Here is a 24,490-nt window from a genome sequence, read left to right as displayed (position 1 = left end):
TGTCTTACTTCATTTAGTATAATAATCACTAGGTCCATTCATGTTGCTGCAAATGGCACTGTTTCATTCTTTTTTATGGATGAATTAATTTTCCATTGTATATATATACCACATCTTCTTTATCCATTCATCTGTTGATGGACACTTAGGTTGACAGCTAACAGTCATATGATATTTGTCTCTGTCTGGCTTACTTCATTTAGTATGATAATCTCTAGGTCCCTCCATGTTGCTGCAATGGCATTATTTCATTCTTTTTTATAGCTGAGTAATATTTCTTTATATATATATATATATATATATATATACCACATCTTCTTTATCCATTCCTCTGTTGATGGACATTTAGGTTGCTTCATATCTTGACTATTGTAAATATTGCTGCAATGAACATTGGGGTGCGTGTATCTTTCTGAATTATGGTTTTCTCTGAATATATGCCCAGGAGTGGGATTGCAAGATCATGTGGTAACTCTATTTTTAGTTTTTAAAGAACCTCCATACTGTTTTCCATAGTGGCTGCACCAGTTTACACTCCCACCAACAGTGTAAGAGGGTTCACTTTTCTCCACACCCTCTCCAGCAGTTATTATTTGTAGACTTCTTAATGATGACCATTTTGACCAGAGTGAGGTGATACCTCACTGTAGTTTTGATTTGCATTTCTCTAATAATTAGCAATGTTAAATATCTTTTTGTGTGTGTGCTTTTTAAAATTTATTTTATTTTTAATAGATCTTTATTGGAGTATAATTGCTTCACAATACTGTGTTAGTTTCTGTTGCACAGCAAAATGAATCAGCCATATGAACACATGAGTCCCCATATCCCCTCCCTCTTGAGCCTCCATCCCATCCTCCCTATCCCACCCCTCTAGGTCACTGCAAAGCACTGAGCCGATCTCCCTGTGCTATGCTGCTGCTTCCCACCAGCCAACTATTTTATATTCAGTAGTGTATACATGTCGATGCTACTCTCAGTTTGCCCCAGCTTTCCCTCCCACCCCATGTCCTCAAGTCCATTTTCTATGTCTACCTCTTAATTCCTGCTCTGCAACTAGTTCATCAGTACCTTTTTTTTAAGATTCCATATACATGCGTTAGCATATGGTATTTGTTTTTATTTTTTTATAACATCTTTATTGGAGTATAATTGCTTTACAATGGTGTGTTCGTTTCTGCTTTATAACAAAGTGAGTCAGCTATACATATACATATATCCCCACATCCCCTCCCTCTTGAGTCTCCCTCCCACCCTCCCTATCCCACCCCTCTAGGTGGACACAAAGCACTGAGCTGATCTCCCTGAGCTATGCAGGTGCTTCCCACTAGCTATCTATTTTACATGTGGTAGTGTATATATGTCCATGCCACTCTCTCACTTCCTCCCAGCTTACCCTTCCCCCTCCCCGTGTCCTCAAGTCCATTCTCTATATCTGCGTCTTTATTCCTGTCCTGCCCCTATGTTCTTCAGAACCGTTTTTTTTTTTTTTTAGGTTCCATATTTATGTATTAGCATACGGTATTTGTTTTTCTCTTTCTGACTTACTTCATTCTGTATCACAGTCTCTAGGTCGATCCACCTCACTACAAATAACTCAATTTCATTTCTTTTTATGGCTGAGTAATATTCCATTGTATGTATGTGCCACATCTTTTTTATCCATTCATCTGTTGATAGACATTTAGGTTGCTTCTGTGTCCTGGCTATTGTAAATAGTGCTGCAATGAACATTGTGGTACATGTCTCTTTTTCAATTATAGTTTTCTCAGGGTATGTGCCCAGTAGTGGGGTTGCTGGGTCATATAGTAGTTCTATATTTAGATTTTTAAGGAACCTCCATACTGTTTTCCATAGTGGTTTTATCAATTTACATTCCCACCAACAATGCAGGAGGGTTCCCTTTTCACCACACCCTTTCCAGCATTTATTGTTTCTAGACATTTTGATAATGGCCATTCTGACCAGCGTGAGGTGATACGTCATTGTAGTTTTGATTTGTATTTCTCTAATTATTAGTGATGTTGAGCATCTTTTCATGTGCCTCTTGGCCATCTGTATGTCTTCCTTGGTGAAATGTCTATTTAGGTCATCTGCCCATTTTTTAACTGAATTGTTTGTTTTTTTGATATTGAGCTCCATGAGCTGTTTATATATTTGAGATTAATCCTTTGTCTGTTGTTTCATTTGCAAATATTTTCTAACATTCTGAGGGTTGTCTTTTTGTCTTGTTTATGGTTTCCTTTGCTGTGCAAAAGCTTTTAAGTTTAATTAAGTCCCATTTGTTTATTTTTGTTTTTATTTCCATTACTCTAGGAGGTGGGTCAAAAAAGATCTTGCTGGGCTTCCCTGGTGGCACAGTGGTTGAGAGTCCACCTGCCCATGCAGGGGACACGGGTTCTTGCCCCGGTCCGGGAGGATCCCACATGCCGCGGAGCGGCTGGGCCCGTGAGCCATGGCCGCTGAGCCTGCGCGTCCGGAGCCTGTGCTCCGCAACGGGAGAGGCCACAACAGTGAGAGGCCCGCGTACCGCAAAAAAAAAAAAAAACCAAACAAACAAACAAAAAAAGATCTTGCTGTGGTTTATGTCAAAGAGTGGTTTTTCCTATGTTTTCCTCTAAGAGTTGTATAGTGTCTTTAATGTGTCTCTTATACATTTAAGTCTCTACTCCATTTGGAGTTTATTTTTGTGTATAGTGTTAGGTAGTGTTCTAATTTCATTCTTTTACATGTAGCTGTCCAGTTTTCCCAGCACCACTTATTGAAGAGGCTGTCTTTTCTCCATTGTATGTTCTTGCCTCCTTTGTCATAAATTAGGTTCCCATATTTGCGTGGGTTTATCTCTGGGCATTCTATCTTGTACCATTGACTATATTTCTGTTTTTGTGCCAGTACCATACTGTCTTGATTACTGTAGCTTTGTGGTATAGTTTGAAGTTGGGGAGCCTGATTTCTCCAACTCCATTTTTCTTTCTCAAGATTGCTTTTGCTATTCGGGGTCCTTTGTGTTTCCATACAAATTGTAAAAAGTTTTGTTCTAATTCTGTGAAGAATGCCATTGGTAGTTTGATAGGGATTGCACTGAATCTGTAGATTGCTTTGGGTAGTATAGTCATTTTCACAATATTGATTCTTCCAATCCAAGAACATGGTATATTTCTCCACCTGCATGTGTCATCTTTGATTTCTTTCATCAGTGTTTTATAGTTTTCTGAGTACAAGTCTTTTGCCTCCTTAAGCAGGTTTATTCCAAGGTATTTTATTCTTTTTGTTGCTGTGGTAAATGGGAGTGTTTCCTTAATTTCTCTTTCTGATTTTTCATTGTTGCTGTATAGGAATGCCAGAGATTTCTGTGCATTAATTTTGTATCCTGAAACCTTACCAAATTCATTGATTAGTTCTAGTAGTTTTCTGGTGACATCTTTAGTATTTTCTATACTATGTATAGTATCATGTCATTGGCAAACAGTGACAGTTTTACTTCTTCTTTTCCAATTTGTATTCCTTTTATTTCTTTTTCTTCTCTGATTGCTGTGGCTAGGACTTCCAAAACTATGTTGAATAAGAGTGGTGAGAATGGACATCCTTGTCTTGTTCCCAATCTTGGTGGAAATGCTTTCAGATTTTCACCATTATGTATGATACGTGCTGTGGTTTTGTCATGTATGGCCTTTATTATGTTGAGGTAGGTTCCCTCTATGCCCATTTTCTGGAGAGTTTTTATCATAAATGGGTGTTGCATTTTGTCAAAAGCTTTTTCTGCATCTGTTGAGATGATCATATGGTTTTTATTACTTAATTTGTTAATGTGGTGTATCACATTGATTGATTTGCATATATTGAAGAATCCTTGCATCCCTAGGATAAATCCCACTTGATCATGGTGTACGATCCTTTTAATGTGCTGTTGGATTCTGTTTGCTAGTATTTTGTTCAGGATTTTGGCATCTATGTTCATCAGTGATATTGGTCTATGATTTTCTTTTTTTGTGATATCTTTTTCTCGTTTTGGTATCAGGGTGATGGTGGCTTCACAGAATGAATTTGCAAGTGTTTCTCCCTCTGCAATTTTTTGGAAGAGTTTGAGAAGGATTGGTGTTAGCTCTTCTCTAAATGTTTGATAGAGTTTGCCTGTGAAGCCATCTTGTCCTGTGCTTTTCTTTGTTGGGAGATTTTTAATCACGGTTTCAATTTCATTACTTGTGATAAGTCTGTTTATATTTTCTAATTCTTCCTGGTTCAGTCTTGGAAAATTGTACCTTTCCAAGATTTTATCCATTTCTTCCTGGTTGTCCATTTTATTGGCATATAGTTATTTGTAGTAGTCTCTTACAATCCTTTGTATTTCTGCTGTGTCAGTTGTTATTTCTCCTTTTTCATTTCTAATTTTTTTTTTTTTCTTTTTTGCGGTATGCGGGCCTCTCACTGCTGTGGCCTCTCCCGTTGCGGAGCACAGGCTCCGGATGCGCAGGCCCAGCGGCCATGGCTCACGGGCCCAGCCGCTCCGCGGCATATGGGATCCTCCCAGACCAGGGCACGAACCCGTATCCCCTGCATCGGCAGGCGGACTCTTAACCACTGCGCCACCAGGGAGGCCCTCTAATTTTTTTGATTTGCGTCCTCTCCCTTTTTTTCTTGATGAGTCTGGCTAAGTGTTTATCAATTTTGTTTATCTTCTCAAAGAACCAGCTTTTAGTTTTATTGATCTTTGCAACTGTTTTCTTCATTTCTATTTCATTTACTTCTGCTCTGATCTTTATGATTTCTTTCCTTCTACTGACTTTGGGTTTTCTTTGTTCTTCTTTCTCTAGTTGTTTTAAGTGTAGGGTTAGATTGTTTGAGATTCTTCTTGTTTCTTGAGGTGAGATTGTATTGCTATAAACTTCCCTCTTGGAACTGCTTTTGCTGCATCCCATAGGTTTTGGGTCATTGTGTTTTCATTGTCATTTGTTTCAATGTATTTTTTTATTTCTTTGATTTCTTCAGTGATCTCTTGGTTATTTAGTAATGCACTGTTTAGCATCCATGTATTTGTGTTTTTTACAGTTTTTTTCCTGTGATTGATTTCCAGTCTCATAGCGTTGTGGTCAGAAAAGATGCTTGATACAATTTCAATTTTCTTAATTTTTCTGAGGCTTGATTTGTGACCCAAGATGTGATCTATCCTGGAGAATGTTCCATGTGCACTTGAGAAGAAAGTGTATTCTGCCACTTTTGGGTGGAATGTTCTATAAATATCAATTAGATCTATCTGGTCTACTGTGTCATTTAAAGCTTGTGTTTCCTTATTTATTTTCTTTTGGATGATCTGTCCATTGGTGTAAGTGGGTTGTTAAAGTCCCCTACTATTATTGTGTTACTGTTGATTTCTCCTTTCATGGTTGTTAGCATTTGCCTTATGTATTATGCACCTGTGTTGGGTGCATAAACATTTATAATTATTATATCTTCTTCTTGGATTGATCCTTTGATCATTATGTAGTGTCCTTCTTTGTCTCTTATAACAGTCTTTATTTTAAAGTCTGTTTTATCTGATACGAGTCTTGCTACTCCAGCTTTCTTTTGATTTCCATTTGCATGGAATATCTTTTTCCATCCCTTCACTTTCAGTCTGTAAGTGTCCCTAGGTCTGAAGTGGGTCTCTTGTAGGTAGCATATATATGGGTCTTGTTTTTGTATCCATTCAGCCAGTCTGTGTCTTTTGTTTGGGGTATTTAATCCATTTACATTCAAGGTTATTATTGTATATATGTTCCTATTACCATTTTCTTAATTATTTTGGGTTTGTTTTTGTGGGTCTTTTTTCTTCTCTTGTGTTTCCCACCTAGAGAACTTTCTTTAGCTTTGTTGTAAAGCTGGTTTGGTGGTGCTGAATTTCTCTTAGCTTTTGTTTGTCTGAAAAGCTTTTGACTTCTCCATCAGATCTGAATGAGATCCTTGCTGGGTAGAGTAATCTTGGCTGTAGATTTTTCTCTTTCATCACTTTAAGTATATCCTGCCACTCCCTTCTGGCCTGCAGAGTTTCTGCTGAAAAATCAGCTGATAACCTTATGGGGATTCCTTTGTATGTTCTTTTTGGTTTTTCCCTTGCTGCTTTTAATATTTTTTCTTTGAATTTAATTTTTGTTAGTTTGATTAATATGTGTCTTGGTGTTTTTTTCCTAGGGTTTATCCTCTTTGGGACTCTCTATGCCTCCTGGACTTGGGTGACTATTTCCTTTCCCATGTTAGGAAAGTTTTCAACTATAATCTCTTCAAATGTTTTCTCAGACCCTTTCTTTTTCTCTTCTTCTTCTGGGACCCCTATAATTTGAATGTTGGTGCGTTTAGTGTTATCCCAGAAGTCTCTGAGATTTTCTTCAATTCTTTTCATTCTTTTTTCTTTATCCTGTTCCTTGGCAGTTATTTCCACCATTTTGTCTTTGAGCTCACTTATTCATTCTTCTGCTTCAGTTATTCTGTTATTGATCCCTTCTAGTGTATTTTTCATTTCAGTTATTGTGTTGTTCATCTCTGTTTGTTTGTTCTTTAGTTCCTCTAGATTTTTAAGTATCTTTTCATGTGCCTTTTGGCCTGTATGTCTTCTTTGGAGAAATGTCTGTTTAAATCTTCTGTGACATTTTTCTTGTGTCTGTTCTTTTTTTTTTTTAATTGTGGTAAAATATCATATAAAAGTTACCATTTTAAGTGTATAATTTATTGGCATTAAGTACATTCACATTGTTTTGCAACCATCACCTTCATCCATCTCCAGAACTCTTCTCATCTTGCAAACTCAGTAGCTATTAAACACTAACTCCCTATCCCCTTTTTCCCCCAGCCCCTAACAACCACCATGCTACTTTCCAACTCAATAAAGTTGATTACTTTCATATAAGGGGAATCTCTCTCATATAAGTGGTACCTCATATAAGTAGAATCACACAGTATTTGTCCTTCTGTGACTGGCTTATTTCACCTAGCATTATGTCCTCAAAATGTCCATGTTGTATAGTATGTCAGAATTTCCTTCCTCCTTAGGCTGAATAATACTCCATTGTATGTTTACACCACATTTTGTTTAACCATCCATTGATGGACACTGGTTGCTTCCACCTTTTAGCTACCTTGAAAAATGCTGCTGTGAACATGGGTGTGCAAATATCTCTGAGTCTCTGCTTTCAGTCCTTATGGGTGTGTATCCAGAAATGTGTTACTGGCCCGTATGGTAATTCTGTTTAATTTTTTGAGGAAATACCACACTGTTTTCCATAGCAGCTGCCCTATTTTACATTCCTGCCAATACTACACAAAGGTTCCAGTTTCTCTTCATCCTCACCAACATTTGTTATTTTCTGGGGTTTTTTGGTTTTGGTTTTGATTTTGATAATAGACATCCTAATCATTGTGATGTGGTACATCTTTTTTTGATGATGTAGGTTTTTTAAATTATTTTTCTATCATGGTAAAATATATATAACGTAAAATGTACCATTTTAACCATTTTTAAGTATACAATTCAGTGGCATTGATTAGATTGACAATGTTTTAGAACCACCACCACTCTATTTCTAAAATTCTTTCATCACCCCATGGATGAAGTTTTTAAAGGTGAATTTTAGACACTATGACAATTAATCCCCAAATACTTCAGTGTGCATCTCTAGAAAATAGATATCTTTTCCTATATAATACAGTATTTTTATTGTAAGAGCCTTCACTTACATTCCATTGGACAGAACTTACACACAGGGCCACACTCACTTGAAAGGGAGGCTGCTAATTATAGTGTAGTTGAGCAGCCACTTGGCCAGTTATAATGGAAGAAGGGAGAGTGGATTTTGATGCTATACCAACCTACAGTAATAAAGCAATGAAGACTTAATTGGTTCACATTACAAGAAGTTTGGGAGCTGGTGATATCGGGAATTTAGTACAGTGTCTAATGAATGATATTATCAAGGAGTCAGTTCTTTCCATCTGCTGCTTTGCCATCCTTAGTGTTTTGGCTTTGGGTCCTTGTGTTTGTTGTCTCATGGTTACATGATGGCTGCCATAGCACTAGGTATCATACTTTCACAACAGCATCCCAAGGGGGAAAGGAGAAGAGTGGGCAGAAAAGAGGCTTTCCATTTCATCTCATTGGCCAGGTGCAAGGGAGTCTGGAAAGATATTTGTTTAAGGAAAATGAGATAGCTATGATTGGCTTATACTGGCCATGACTTATACTCTTGGGCTGAACACATTGCTGTTCTGGTTAAAACTAGATTCTGTTAGCTAAGAAAAAGAGGATAAATGATTGTTGAGTTGGCAATTATATCTGCCATATGTGGGTAATATTTTTATTATTGAAGATATAAATGGACTCTGAGGAGGATCTTGGCATAGAAATTCTAAGAGGTTATTATTGAATTGAAATACTGGAAGAAGGGACTTCCTTCTGGGATTATTCCATGAATGGTGTGAGGACAGTATGTTCCATCTATTTCTGAGAAAACGAATCATTTGGGCCACTAGCGTGAATGGATCCCTATAAGTCATTTGTCAACTGAATGAAAGCGATTGATTTTAGAAATCAAGAGCCCATTGAAGAAAAACCAGTCACCATTTATTCTACATAGAAACTATCATATTCCTTTGGAGATGGTAATATTTTAAAGAATTCCATTATTAATTAATATATTGTTTCTTTCCAGTGCTCGTGGAAATTATTTTGGCTCAAAATTGACCTCATAGCTTGAATAGTATTGTTTCTGTATGATTAAAGGAAGTCATATATTTTATATGACACCAAGTCACTCAAGCTATCATGCTTTCCCAAACTTAGGATTTTGAAAGCAAAATTTTAACCATCAGCATATTGAGTTTGCTGTATTGCAGATCTCTATGCTGACTTACATCTGAGACCCTGTAAACATTTTAGGGATGAAACAAAACAAAACAAATAGTCCTTGTCTTTACCCTCTATAATTGTAAATGAATTACAAAATAACGCACGCTCTCCACATTTGTCTATGATACACGTGGAAAATAACTCAAGATTCCCAGAAGGTTAAAAAAAAATCAAGGATGCTCTTGGTCCATAGACACTGCAACAATCCTGGTCATTAGTGGTTGACTCATTAATCTTTCCTGCTCCAATCCAGCTGGCTCTGGGAGCAGAATGAAAAATTGCTTTGGTAGAGAGCTTATTTCCTGATAAATTACAAAATTTTAAGAAAGATAACTGAAGACCCCGAAGATCACTTGCAGTGGCATATAGTTAAGAGTTATTGAAAAGCCATCAAATGTTAGGCACTGTTATCAGAGCCTTAAATGTATTTTCAACCCTCATAAAAACCCGATGAGTAGGTACTGTTATTGTTCCCACTTTACTGATGAAGAAACTGAGGCACAGAAACCTGCGCTTCGAGCTGGTTCCGCGGCTGCCTTGCTTGGCAGAATGAATGTGATAGACCACTTGCGAGACATGGCGGCAGCGGGGCTGCACTCCAACGTGCGGCTCCTCAGCAGCTTGTTACTTACAATGAGTAATAACAACCCGGGGTATACTTTCTTTGTTTTCTAGTGAGTTATTCTCCCCATCTCAGAAGTACCAGCTTTTGGTGTATCATGCAGATTCTCTCTTCCACGATAAGGAATATCGGAATGCTGTGAGTAAGTATACTATGGCTTTACAGCAGAAGAAAGCCTTAAGTAAAACTTCAAAAGTGAGACCTTCAACTGGAAATTCTGCATCCACTCCACAAAGTCAGTGTCTTCCATCTGAAATTGAAGTGAAGTACAAAATGGCTGAATGTTATACAATGCTAAAACAAGATAAAGATGCCATTGCTATTCTCGATGGGATCCCTTCAAGACAAAGAACTCCCAAAATAAACATGATGCTGGCAAACCTGTACAAGAAGGCTGGTCAGGAGCGACCTTCAGTCACCAGCTATAAGGAAGTGCTGAGGCAGTGCCCATTAGCCCTTGATGCCATTCTAGGTTTGCTGTCCCTTTCTGTAAAAGGTGCAGAGGTGGCATCAATGACGATGAATGTGATCCAGACCTTGCCTAACTTAGATTGGCTTTCTGTGTGGATCAAAGCGTATGCTTTTGTGCACATTGGTGACAACTCGAGAGCAATCAATACCATCTGTTCACTAGAGAAAAAGTCCTTATTGAGAGATAACGTGGACCTACTGGGAAGCTTAGCAGATCTGTACTTCAGAGCTGGAGACAATAAAAATTCTGTCCTCAAGTTTGAACAGGCACAGATGTTGGATCCTTATCTGATAAAAGGAATGGATGTATATGGCTACCTCCTGGCATGAGAAGGGCGGCTGGAAGATGTGGAGAACCTTGGCTGCCGCCTTTTCAATATTTCTGATCAACATGCAGAACCCTGGGTGGTCTCTGGGTGTCATAGCTTCTATAGCAAACGCTACTCCCGAGCCCTCTATTTAGGAGCCAAGGCCATTCAGCTGAACAGTAATAGTGTTCAAGCTTTGCTACTTAAGGGAGCAGCACTTAGAAACATGGGCAGAGTCCAAGAAGCAATAATCCACTTTCGGGAGGCTATACGTCTTGCACCTTGTCGCTTAGATTGTTATGAAGGTCTCATCGAATGTTACTTAGCCTCCAACAGTATTCGTGAAGCAATGGTAATGGCTAACAATGTTTACAAAACTCTAGGAGCAAATGCACAGACCCTTACCCTTTTAGCCACCGTTTGTCTTGAAGACCCAGTGACACAGGAGAAAGCCAAAACTTTATTAGATAAAGCCCTGACTCAAAGGCCGGACTACATTAAGGCTGTGGTGAAAAAAGCGGAACTGCTTAGCAGAGAACAGAAATATGAAGATGGAATTGCTTTGCTGCGGAACGCACTAGCTAATCAGAGTGACTGTGTCCTGCATCGGATCCTAGGAGATTTCCTTGTAGCTGTCAATGAGTATCAGGAAGCAATGGACCAGTATAGTATAGCACTAAGTGGTGGACTCCCTCGATCCTCCCTATGGAACTGGAGTTGTTTGGAGAGGCCAGGCATTAGCAGTTTCTCTGTGACTGGGTGGTCATTTCACTGCTGTGCCAGGGAGAGATGACGCATCAGCCAGCAAGAAGCAAGGCAGAGATTCAGGCCTCTCCTTTGTTTTGTTGTCCCCTAGTTTGGACCCCAATGACCAGAAGTCTCTAGAGGGGATGCAGAAGATGGAGAAGGAGGAGAGTCCCACGGATGCCACTCAGGAGGAGGATGTGGACGACATGGAAGGGAGTGGGGAAGAAGGGGACCTGGAGGGCAGCGACAGTGAGGCGGCCCAGTGGGCTGACCAGGAGCAGTGGTTCGGCATGCAGTGAGGCAGGCACAGCTCCGTGGCCACACTGGCCTGCCCCGCTCTGAGCACTTCCATGGACTGAAGGAACCCGTAGGAGCCCGCTCTCTGGGAGGACAATGATTCAGCATGTGATTGCAGCAGGGTCTCTGCCCCTTGCTCCCTATTTCTAGTAGTGACTTCATTTTTAAAACCTGAGCCCGACCAACCTTCCATATATCTCCATCCTCCTCTGCTCCAGTCAGGGAGGACCGAGTGAGCGCTCAGAGGCCCGTGGACGTGTCGGGGCTTCTGGGACAGAGTGCTTTTTATAGAACCAACTTCTAAATCTGAAAGCTCGAGGAATAGACAGTGTTTTGTCTGTGATGTTGCGGATGGGTTTAAAGGAGCGACCTGTTCCCCAGAGCAAGAGTGTCATCTCCCAGCAGCAGCGTGGACTGGCCCTTTCAGAGAGGGTTTCCTGTCCCAGAAATCATTATCCTGGGTTGTCCAAACTTCCCTAGTAACCTTGCTTCCTTCTGCAATGTTAGTAATGCCTTAAGCTGACAGTTGCTGTTTTGCAGAACAGTTTTCCTATTTGCTAATCTGGTAACTTACCTATGAGCCTGGGCCGAATCTGAGAAACAAGTGTGACCTAGAGCATGAACAGAGGCGCAGTTGAGGTAATTAATAAAACTGTTTTTTGTACAGTAAAAAAAAAAAAAAAAAAGAAAAGAAACTGAGGCACAGAGAGGACTGAACAACCGAGATCACACAACCACTATAATAAGTGGCAGAGCTAGGATTCCAAGCCCTGGTAAGCTGGCTCCTGAGTCCGTGAACTCTAGCTGCCTCTCACCACTACCCTAGGTTATACAAAATCCTTCCAGTTCATAACAAGCAAATTGTTTCCAGCACCAAAAGATATTATCTTAACTTTTGAGACATTTCACTGTCATAAGTAGTTTTTTATTAATAAAATTTTAAAATCTGTAAATCAAGATGATCCAATGGGCTTTCTTTTTCCATTTGTTGCTTGGAGGAGTTTTACCACCACCTGAAAGAATGGAAAGTTTGTCTTCAAGGATTATTATTGGTAACAGTATGCTATATTCTTTGACTTGAGTAGCTTCATTAGATTATACTATAAGAATCATCTGTTTGGAATTTGGTGATAAAATTATGAATATATGACCTCAACTTTATCAAGACCCGTTCATATAGTTGGAGTCAAATCACGTTTTTCAAATCACGTTCATGTAGTTGGAGTCTTGGGTGCTGAGCAAATGTGGGCTTAAGTAACACTTTGTTTCTTTCCATGAGATTGTAAATTTTCAAATGACCAAGTGTTCTCTTGAGCATTAAAGCTAGACTTACAGAGGAACAAAAGTGTCGACAGCAGAGCCACTGCAGACATTTGACAGTTCATTTTTCTCTCTGAGGAAGAAGGAGCGCTCAGGGAAGCAGGGAGCAGATTGAGATTTTCAGCCTTGGACTCTGAGTGCTCAGCAGTCCCCACTGTGCAGTCCCACTCCTACCACAGATTCCATGAAAGAGGCTGAAGATCGCTCAAACTTTGAGAATGCTATTTATTGGAAGAAAAGAACATGCAAGAGGAATGTACAGGGGATTAGCAGTACTGGCATTCGAGGAGGATTTGACCATCTGGATAACAGCTTTGCAAATCATTTGGGTAAATGACACCATTTGGAGGGGAGTCTTCCAAACTGAGTCTAAATGCCAGAACCCTTTCGAGAAGGTTTATGCAATTCTGGCTCTTTTCCTCCTTTTGTCAGAAACGCATTAGGTGACCTTGTTCCAGATATAGTTTACCATTTGGGACATGGAAGCAATTATCCTAAGTTTTTTCCTATGAGGTATTATTGGAAGATTAATATCAATAGAGTAAATATTACACGAAAATTTTAAAAAGTATAATTCAGAATGAACAGATAAAACTATATTAAGAATATGGAGGAGTCCTTCCTGCTTCCCCTCTTTCTTTAAAAAGGCAAGGAAAAATGTATCCTCATAGCTGGTAGGTACCATGTTGATGCAGCTCAGGGAAAGAGTGGAACTTGTCCTTGCTTAGAAACATAAGTAAAGTTTGTGTGACACTTTCTACTGTGATAGGAAGCATTGGGCCAGTTTATTATAATGGTGTCTGGAAGGATGGGAGAAAGAGAACCACCTCTCAGTTTTAACTTTTAATTCTTAAATAACATTGAGGCAATGAAGAGAGTTGATTGAATAGATCTATTCATTTTTTTTTTTAGAAGTACTTCCAGTCAAACATCTGAACTTGTCAAGCCAGAACACCTTATGAACCAAACCAAATCAAACATTCATCTCCTGGCATCTCCAGAAATCCTCCTCCAGCACAGAAAATAGAGAACATATCAGTGTTTTTTCTATTGCAGATTCTTTGGTTACATTATCAGCTGGGTATGTGCTAAGGAAAGACAGATAGATTATTTTGGACAAGAAAAATATATGTAACAGTGTCCCCTTCTTTGGTTAACACAGTCCCACCAGGGAGGGAGAAGGAAATAAAAGCATCAAGATATGTCAGATGGGGTATTGGTAGGTTAACAAAACCAGAAGCTGGTCCTGAAAGAGCGTTTTACTTTGATTTTCTGGTCTCCATGATAACTCAGAGGTGGGTAGGGAGGTGAAGTAAGTAAGGGAACTTCCCCCATCTACACACATAAACCTCACTGTTCTGTTCTTAACCTCATACTCATCAGTTGACAAAAGAACCTGGCATGGTAGGTTGTATTATGGCTTAAATATATGTTCTTCATTATAAGAATCTTCTTTACTACTTATTACTAAGTCAGAAGACTGACTTAGTCATCACCTATTTCCTGATCCTTGTTAAAGTGATTTATAAATGGTCTAGGGTCTAATCCAATTGAATAAGACAATAGAAATCTATTGTTTAAAAAGACATAACCAGGGCCTCCCTGGTGGCGCAAGTGGTTGAGAGTCCGCCTGCCGATGCAGGGGTTACGGGTTCGTGACCCGGTCTGGGAGGATCCCATATGCCGCGGAGCGGCTTGGCCCGTGAGCCATGGCCGCTGAGCCTGCGCGTCCGGAGCCTGTGCTCCGCAACGGGGGAGGCCACAACAGTGAGAGGCCCGCATACCGAAAAAAAAAAAAATAAAAAAATAAAAAAATAAAAAGACATAACCAGATCACAGATTTAAATGTAAAATTATACATCTTTGAGGAAAAAAAATACAGGAGGAAATCTTCGATATTAAGGGCTAGGCAGAGTTCTTAGTCTTGACATCAAAATCATGATCCACAAAAGGAAAAATTGGTAAGTTAGAACTCATCAAAATTTAGAAAGAAAGCCTTTTAAATAAATAGTTCTGGATACTATCAGGAAACCAGAAAATAGGGAATTCCCTGGTGATCCAGTGGTTAGGACCCTACGCTTTCACTGCCAAAGGCCTGGGTTCAATCCCTGATCAGGGAACTAACATTCCGCAAGCTGCACAATGTGGCCAGATAAATAAATAAATAAATAAATAAATAAATAAATAAAATCTGACACAATCCCTATTTAAATAAAAAAGAAACCAGAAAATAACAAGTGTTGGTGAGGATGTGGAGAAACTGGAACTCTTGTACAGCACTGATGGGAATGTAAAATGGCGCAGCTACCATGGGGGTTCCTCAAAAAATTAAACATAAAATTACCATGTGACCACCAAGTACCAGCAATTTAATTCCTAGGTATATACCCAAAAGAGCTGAAAGCAGGGACATGAATAGATATTTGTGTATGTCATATATATGTTTATAGCAGCATTATTCACAATAACCAAAAGGTGGAAACAACCCAAGTGTCCATTTACAGATGAATGGGTAAATAAAATATGGCACATACATACAGTGGTATATTATTCAGCCTTAAAAAGAAATGAAGGGCTTCCCTGGTGGCACAGTGGTTAAGAATCTGTCTGCCAGTGCAGGGGACACAGGTTTGAGCCCTGGCCCGGGAAGATCCCACATGCCGTGGAGCAACTAAGCCCATGCGTCACAATTACTGAGCCTGTGCTCTAGAGCCCGTGAGCCACAACTACTGAGCCCGCGTGCCACAACTACTGAAGCCCACGTGCCTAGAACACAGGCTCCACAACAAGAGAAGCCACCGCAGTGAGAGGCCCGCGCACCGCAATGAAGAGTAGCCCGCGCTCGCCACAACTAGAGAAAGACGCACACAGCAACAAAGAACCAAAGCAGCCAAAAATAAATAAATAAAATTAATTAATTTAAAAAAAAAAGAAATGAAGTTCTGGGACTTCCCTGGTGGTCCACTGATAAAGAATCTGCCTTCCAATGCAGGGGACACGAGTTTGATCCCTGGTCAGGGAACTAAGATCCCACATGCTGTGGTACAACTAAGCCCGCACACCACAACTACTGAGCTTGTGCACCTCAACTACAGAAGAGAAAACCTGCAGGCCACAACTAGAGAGAAGCCCGTGCGCTGCAAAGAAAGATCCCGCATGCCTCAACAAATACCCTGCATGCCGCAGCTAAGACCCAACAGAGCCAAAAATAAATTAAATAAATAAATAAATAATAAATTAATCTTAAAAAAAGGAAAAGAAATGAAGTTCTGATACATGCTACATCATGGTTGAACCTCAAGAACTTTATAATAAATGAAATAAGCCAGCCACAGAAAGACAAATAGTGTATGATTCCACTTACATGAGGTAGCTAGAGTAGTCAAAACCATAGAAATAGAGAGTAGAATGGTGGATACCTGGGGCTGGGGGAGGAGGGAATAGAGTTATTGTTTAACGGGTATAGAGTTTCAGTTTGAGAAGATGAAAAGGTTCTGGAGATGAATAGTGGTGATGGTTGCACAACAATATGAAGGTACTTAATGCCACTGAATTGTACACTTACAATGGTTAAAATGGTAAAAATTTTACATTATATATATTTTATCACACATACACAAAAATAATTTTTAAAAAGACCCTGTATAAGAGGATAGAGGTGCTACAGACTTGAAGAAAATAATCTGCAAACTACATGTCCAAAAACAGACTAGTATCTAGAATATATGAAGAAATCTCAAACTGTTTTTTTATTCTCAACTGTAAAAAGAAAAAGAAAGAAATCCAAGTTGAAAATGGGTAAAAGACGAGAATAGACATTTCACTGAAGAGAGCATACAGATGGCAAATAAGCACAGGAAAAGATGTTTAATATCACTACCCACCAGGGAAATGCAAATTAAAACCACAATGAGATATCACTATATGACTATCATGGCTAACATAAAAAATTGTGATAAAAAAATTGTGATAGCACCAATTAACACCGATTATTTAATGATAACACCAAATAGTGATATCATCAATAGTGATAATGATGTGAAGAAACCGCATCAATCATACATTGTTGGTAGGAAAACAAAATGGTACAGCTGCTCTGGAAACAGTTTGACCAAGTCTTTAAAAACTAAACATGTATTAGCTTTGTGCAGTGGCAGTATTGTAGCCAATGAGGTTTATCCAAGACGTGATTATTGCTAACTGAAAACTTTTCCAAATACTGCACCATAACGACTGGAAATATAGTCTGCAATGGCAATTTTTGACAGTCTCTATGGAGACTCAAAGAAGAAAACTAAACATGTATTAGCAAATGACCCAGCAATTTCAATCTTGGGTGTTTATTCCAGAGAAATAAAAACTTATGTTCCAGGACTTCCCTGGTGGCGCAGTGGTTAAGAATCCGCTTGCCAATGCAGGGGACACGGGTTCGATCCCTGGTCCAGGAAGATCCCACATGCCATGGAGAAAGGAGGCCCATGCACCACAACTACTGAGCCTGCTCTCTAGAGCCCACAAGCCACAACTACTGAGCCCACACGCAGCAACTATTAAAGCCCACACGCCTAGAGCCTGTGCTCCGCAACAAGAGAAGCCCCCGCTCGCCACAAATAGAGAAAGCCCGCACGCAGCAGCGGAGACCCAATGCAGCCTAAATAAGTAAATAAATAAATAAATAAATATTTTTAAAATAGTAATAATCAATTAAAAAAAAACTTATGTTCCCACAAAAACCTGTACACTAATATTCATAGCTTCTTGATTTGCAATGGCCAAAATCTTGAAACAAACCGGATACCTTGTAAGAGGTAAATCAACACACTTGGTCCATCCATACCATGGAATACTACCCAACAGTGAAAGGTACCAAACTGTTGATCAACACAAACCTTAGATGGTCTCCAGGGAATTATGATGAGTGAAAAAAAGTCAATCCTAAAGGTTGCATACTATATGATTCCATTTGTATGTTATTCTTGAAATGGTAAAATTATAGAAATGGAGAACACATTAATGGGTGCTAGAGATCATTAAGGAGGGTGCAGGGGAGGGAAGTGGGTGTGGTTATAAAAGGGCGACATTAGGGATCTTTGAGGTGTTGGAACTGTCCTGTACCTTGACTGTAGTGGTGGCCACATGAGTCTACACGTGTAGTAAAATTGCATAAACGAAATACACGTGCACACACACACACACACACACACACACAGAAAGGAGAGCATGTAAAGCTGGTGGAATCTGAATAAAGTGAAAGGATTACATCAATGTCAGTATCTTGGTGTTGATATTGTACTGTGGTTATACAGGATGGGAAGAAAGAGTGAAGGATGTACAGGATCTCTCTGTTTTCTTTCTTACAACTGCCCATGAATTTGCAGTTTTCTCTAAGGGAAAAAAAAAAAGCATAACCAATGTAAACTTCCTGAGGAAGCACCAAAATAGTTCCATTAGAAGCTAAATAATACAATTATCCATAGACTTATTCTTACCTCCCAAGGCATCCTTTTAGGTTAAAAAAGGGAAATTTCATCTATCATTAGGCAAGGGATACAGTATGGTTTTCTCATAATTTGGATATAAGTTTTCCCTATGAGAATTTAACTAGTAAAAATAAAACAATTTAGGAGAGTAGCCATTAGCCACCTTAGCTGCTTCCAAAACAAAATAAGAAAAGCAATGCATACTTAATGATAACCAGAGGGTAGAAACTTAAGAAGGTGGGCCTTCAATATATGTTTAAGAAAAAGTATTAATTAATATTTTGGAGCATCATCTGAGGAAAGAAACTATTATTAATACTATCAGGAAGGGAGTCTGCCTTGTTCTAGAAAAGCAGGAGCCCAGAGAAGAAAGTGTTAAGCTGTCGTGAGGCCCTGCCCTTGTCCTAACAGGTGTATTGATCTGCTTGGCAGTTAAGAGTTGGCAGGGATGCCACTTACAGAACATGTATTTATGTGTGAGGGACTTTACCTGCCTTGTCATTAATCCTCAGCGCAACTCTACAAAATAGAAGTTATCTCCATCATTAAACTAAGGCTTAAGAGATGAAATAACTTGCCAGAGATCACACAGCTAGTGAGTGGCAGAACTGGGCTTCAGTCCTATGCCTGGCCATACCATTTCCAGTCCTCCATACTGCCTCTCTGTAAAGGAAATTAGTACACAAAGCTATTGTGCTTGATGCCTTGGTCTTAGAATTATCTCATTAACTCTCTTCACTCTAACTTCCTACTTCAAAATTTTGATCTTCCATATAGACATTCCTAAAAGGGAAGCCCATGTGAATATTTAGCCTTTTGGCAGTTGTGTTTTTCACAGTTGACACTGTGATTTACTCACGAGCCTAGTGTGAAAATGGTTCATAGGCATGAGTTCTTCTGCAGCTGATTACTCTGAGTATATGGGAGCATTCTGTTACTGTAAAAATTTAAGATACTGAACATGGGTTAACTTCCAAGGTACCACCACCCTGTGAGGCTTCAGTCTTTGATGCCCTTCTCCCTCTCTTAGAATTCAGTCTTCATGCGGCAAGATGGGGAAATGGTGTTGCTGATTTAAGTAACTGGCTCAGGCTTACGGAGTCAGTTATAGGCAAAGTGAAAGTTGAGAACTAGGTCCCCTAACTCTTACTCCAGTGTAACCCTTTTGGCTGTACTCATCTTGTCAGAGCGCCCTATTTCAGGGGCAGATCCAGAAAAATTGGTTTACATGCTCCGTTACCATCCCTATTTTCTGTACTCCCTCTGCATCTTGGCTACTGGTGGAATTATTTTTGTTAGCATTATTGATAGCTTTATTATGAGCTCACAATTTTCTGGACATAAATAAATGAATAGACACTGAAAAGTCATATTGTATATGTTTAAAATGTTCATCATTTCGACATCGTATAAACTGGGCAACCATGCACCACTGGCTCAGATAATAGCTTTTATATATTGCATAGACTATTACATATAAAGAATTATACTCATTAGACCTCAGTATTTCCACTGCCCTATGTAGTACCTGGCACAAGTACGTTGTCAATATCTGTGAACTGGATCAGATTGGATTAGACTGAATTAAATTGATTGAAAGTGGCTCTAATGTGTTTCGACTCCTAGATTCTGTAATTTATTTAACACACCTACCCAAGTAGGTGTTTACACTACAGCATGTCTGTTCAAAGACACATTATTAGGTCAAGTTGTCTGTCCCCTGATCTGAAAGATCTACCTAATCAGGTAGGTCAGTTCTGGGAACTAAGACCTTCCCGAGACCTCGCAGATTACCAGCCTGGAAGGGAAGGCTGTGTTCTCTCTCTGTTCTCAACACTGGGAAGGGCCAGGGAGTCTCAGCACATGAAAGCAGATATTGCAGAGGTGCTCAGAAATGTGGCAGCGCTGGTTCAAACCCAGTAAGTGACTTTTTGCAGTTAATTGTAAAACCCCAAATAATGAGCAGTGGTATTTCCTTAGAGGTGCCATTTAATCACTTTACCCTTCTCTTTGTCAGGTCACCTGCAGAAGTCACTAGGGCACTTTATTTTCTTGACACAGATTTTTTCTTTTGCCTTAAGGATTGTTGGCATCCAGAGTCTCAAATAGATTTTGTCTGATGGCTTTGGGAAAAGAAGGAAAGTGATAATTAGTTGTTTCTTTCTGTTCTGTACCAATAACTTTTCACAGACACTTCTGAAGCTTCTGGTTTTCACTTCATTTTTGTGGAGAACTTTTTATGTATATGTTTTTCTTTTAAAATATAGTATACAAAATGCCTGACATCTGTATCCTTTTTGATTGTGTTGGTTGGAGCAAATTTAAAGTTATACACAATACACTGTTTTCTAGAGCATTCGTCTTTAGAGTCTTCTGGGTTTGTTGCTCTATAACATGTCATGAGGAAAGTTCAGATTTCCAAATCATTTGTCATTTCTTCCTGCGCTGCTAATTTGTTTAGTAACCATTTGTTTCTCACACTCTTGTCTGCCAAGCTGTAGACATAGGTACATGCCAGATCCATAGATCCATAATCCATAAATGTTAATAATAGCACTAAAAGTAGGTTGGAGTGTGCCTTTGATATCTAGCTTTTCTCCTGAAAGTCCTAAACCAATCTCTCTGGTCTTTTCTTAAATACACAGGTGCTTGTATAATGATACACGTCTTTAGGAGAAATTTTCCATCAGTTCTCAACTAAAACTCTGGAATATTTAAACTAATGATAGAAAACAGTCTTCCATGTTACTTCCTCAAGGGATTTCCTACCTGTGTAGGTAACAGTAATGACACTGATTTGAATCATGGATTCATAAAATACACTTTTTTAGGTTAAAGTAAACTTCCATTCCATCTTGAAAGAGTGAGATCAAATTTTGCCTTTGTTATTAACACCTGTTCATTTTATTTCAGGGGTACAGGCATGGATGGGAAGAAATGCAGCATATGGATGTTTTTACCCCTTGTATTTACCTTGTTTACTTCAGCTGGATTGTGGATAGTGTGAGTATTCTCTTATTTAAGGACTCAGGTGCAATGTAGATAAAAATGTCAAGTGTTGATAGTATGGTTGCCCCTTTGTATCTGCAGACTGCACATCCTTGGAGTCAACCAACTGCAGATCAAAATTATTCAGGAAAAAAAATTCCAGAAAGTTCCAAAAGGCAAAACTTGAATTTGCTGCTCACTGGCAACTATTTACATAGCATTTACATTGCATTTACAACTATTTATATTTTATTAGGTATTATAAATAACTTAGAGATGAAAGTATACAGGAGGATATGCATAGGTTACAGTTGACCCTTGAACAACAGAAGTTTGAACTGCGAGGGCCCACTTATATGTGGATTTTTTTTCAATAAATACTATAGTACTATATGGTCCATTGTTGGTTGAGTTCGAGGATATGGACCCTTGGATGTAGAGCTGACTATGGGACTTGATTATCCACAGAATCTGGTGTCCACTGCTGGTCCTGGGACCAATCCCCCACAGATACAGAGGGACAACTGTTCATATTCATATGAATGTATTTGTAAATACTTTAAAATAATGTTTACTAATTCAATCATGCTAAATTCCCCACTTCCCTTCCCTTCTTCTTTCACCCAAAGTAAATGATAAGAGCAAGTAATAAATTATGCAAAGCAGACGGTGAAGAATACTGGTGATGTGGACTCATTATTTGCAAGATTTGCTAATTTGACACTAACGTGCTATAAAGATTCCATTCACAGTCCCTTTCATAGTCCAGGTTTTTGGTGTGTGTGACTGGGTCTGGTACGTTTATAAAATGGGTATCATTACATTAGAAGTCTTGCTTACCACAAAACATTCCCACACTTGCTTATTTCGAGTACTGTTTACTTCTAGAAAATTATTTTAGTTCCTTGCAGTTCATTAAGAAAGGTGGACACGTATTCCTGAGAAATTAGAAACTTTGAATCCTAATTTTAGTTTGCCCAAAGTTGTATGGGCTTACTTCTTTGCTTCCCAGTTTTCAGATTATTGTGATTGCCATTAATTAATTGCCATTAATTTTCTTTTGAAAATTAAAGAAATACTATTAATGACATTTACGGTTCAGAGGGCTAGGTGAGCTATAGGTAAAGCATTGCAGTAAAACAACATTTTCCCAGTTAGAAAAAAATGAATATGATTTAATGTGGTTAGTCCAATAAAACTGGGAAACAAATGATTCTTGGGTTTTTTTACATCTCTTTGTTTTATAAATTTTTTTTGTTTTTTCTTCATAGATACTTTATAGCTGTGGAAGATGACAAAATTTTCCCATTAAACTCAGCTGAAAGGTAAAATTTATCTCTGGGTAATTCTTTGTTCATCAGTAGATTTAACAAAAACTTTGCCACCGATGAAGTTGAACTATGTACAAGTGACCATGCTTTAACCTGAGCTTCTGGGTTTTCTTTTGTTATCCAGGAAACCTGGTGTGAAGCATGCACCATATATAAGGTAACTTGATAATTCTCTTCTGATCTGTTGGATCTTAGGAAAGTTTAGGGTGTATTAGTTCTGGCTACTAGGACAAAGTAGCATAGACTGGGTGGCTTATAAACATGAGAAACTTATTTATCACATCTCTAGAGGCTGGAAGTCCAAGATCAGGGTGCCGGCATGGTCAGGTTCTGATGAGAGCCTTCTTCCAGGTTGCAGACTGCCATCCTCACATGTGTCCTCACAGGCAGAAAGAGGGCAAGAGAACTCTCTAGGGTCCCTTTTATAAGGGCACTAATCCCATTCACCAGGGCTCCACCCTCATGATCTAATCACCTCCCAAAGGCCCCACCTCCTAATGCCATCATATTGGGGGTTAGGATTTCAGCATATGAATTTTTAGGGGACACAGACATTCAGTCAATGGTGGAGAGTTATTGATTTTACTACAGTAATAATAAAACACTTCCTGTTTTTCAAGTATTGCAGGTGATGAACCTCCTGCAAGCTGTGTGTTTAGTCAAGTTATGAACATGGCAGCATTCCTAGGTAAGAAGAACATAAAGAATGCTTTATGTGCTTTGGTATGTTTCTTTTTTATTTTAAATTCTCCCAAACCCATATCAAAAGCATGGTGGGCTTAGTTGATAATTTGGTATCATATCATGTCAATATGCTGAAGAGGGCTTTTTGTTTTGAGGGTCTTTTTTTCTCATGAATCCTTTTACATTCACCTGCTTACCTTACGTTTTCTTTTCCTTTTACCATCTTTAATCATTTCAGCCAATTCTTTTTTTTTTTTTTTTGCGGTATGCGGGCCTCTCACTGTTGTGGCCTCCCCCGTTGCGGAGCACAGGCTCCGGACGCGCAGGCTCAGCGGCCATGGCTCACGGGCCCAGCCGCTCCGCGGCATATGGGATCCTCCCAGACCGGGGCACGAACCCGTATCCCCTGCATCGGCAGGCGGACTCTCAACCACTTGCGCCACCAGGGAGGCCCTCAGCCAATTCTTGACTTTATTTCTTTTGCTGAATGAAATGATATATTTCATGGGCCATAAAATCCTGCATGAGAATGTAATATTGTGCAATATGTTTGCTTTAAAAAGAATGCCTTATTTTTTTCCTTCACTGGCAAGATGAAAAAATGCTTAGGCTCTATGATAAATATTGATGTGTGTAGATATTGTCTTTAAATCTAAAGGTCAGCCTTAACATTAGGGTGATGCTCTCCCCTGTGCCTATACGCATATCAAGCTGGCAAATGGAAATGTAGGTTAAAAAAAGAAAGAAAGAAACCTTTTGTACTCATGCCTGGCCCCAATTCCCCACTTTTCCTTTAGGGACCAAGGCCCTCATTTAATATCCTGTCCCCTTTGTACTGTTCCCTGGGGATTGTGGGAACCACCCATGCTCTCTGTCTTCCTCCAAATTGACCTTATAGCCCATTTCCTCCAGGCCAGGACTCCTCGTTGTCTTTCAAAGGGTCAGCCAGCTACCCACCACTGGCATATTGTTGGGTCGGCCAGTGACAGCTAAATTTTTCAACAGTGGTTTTCTGGAAGTGGTTCTTTTGCATAGTGAGACTTTCACTCCAAGTAAGAGAGAATGATGATGTTATTACCAAGGGAGTATTGGCACCTGTCCCCCAGAGAGGTGCCCTGTTATTTCATCTATTTATAAACGCCCCACAAAGAAATTTCTATTCACTCTTACATGTTCCCTTTTAATGTTTGCTGTAGGAAAAGGGAAGACGTGTAGAATTCCCTGGAAAATCAAGGGAGACGGTTGGTCCAACATGCAACACAGGCAGAATCTTAGTTGATTCAGAAGGCTGATAATGTGAGAAACATGGAGAATGTTCCCTGTGAGGCACCAGGGGAACTGCTAGTGGGTCCAGTTTTGTCCTCACTGCC

At 39.3% G+C, this 24,490-nt stretch overlaps 2 protein-coding genes and 1 non-coding gene across 3 annotated transcripts in view; all 3 read left to right on the top strand.

Moving 5' to 3' along the window:
• TMEM150C (transmembrane protein 150C) overlaps window positions 1-24,490 on the top strand; it is a 98,483-nt gene that overhangs the window by 61,366 nt on the left and 12,627 nt on the right. Inside the window, exons 2-5 of the mRNA XM_060093314.1 lie at window positions 21,031-21,120; window positions 22,377-22,430; window positions 22,561-22,593; window positions 23,057-23,124. Coding sequence (XP_059949297.1) covers window positions 21,041-21,120; window positions 22,377-22,430; window positions 22,561-22,593; window positions 23,057-23,124 — 235 coding nt within the window. The 5' untranslated portion in view covers window positions 21,031-21,040. The remainder of the gene's footprint in view (window positions 1-21,030; window positions 21,121-22,376; window positions 22,431-22,560; window positions 22,594-23,056; window positions 23,125-24,490) is intronic.
• On the top strand, window positions 9,407-11,836 carry LOC132486308 (anaphase-promoting complex subunit 7-like). The gene is given in 3 exon segments (XM_060093300.1): window positions 9,407-9,547; window positions 9,549-10,953; window positions 11,102-11,836. Coding segments are annotated over 3 exon segments (1,749 nt in total). The 5' UTR covers window positions 9,407-9,421; the 3' UTR covers window positions 11,320-11,836.
• On the top strand, window positions 16,777-16,917 carry LOC132501215 (U4 spliceosomal RNA). Its single transcript, XR_009534193.1, has one exon. It is a non-coding gene; the product is annotated as a U4 spliceosomal RNA (small nuclear RNA).

Source organism: Mesoplodon densirostris, chromosome 1 (genome assembly GCF_025265405.1).
Source record: "Mesoplodon densirostris isolate mMesDen1 chromosome 1, mMesDen1 primary haplotype, whole genome shotgun sequence".
NCBI lineage: Eukaryota > Metazoa > Chordata > Mammalia > Artiodactyla > Ziphiidae > Mesoplodon > Mesoplodon densirostris.
The sequence above is the reverse complement of the archived record's forward strand: the minus strand, read 5'-3'. Positions and strand labels throughout refer to the sequence as shown.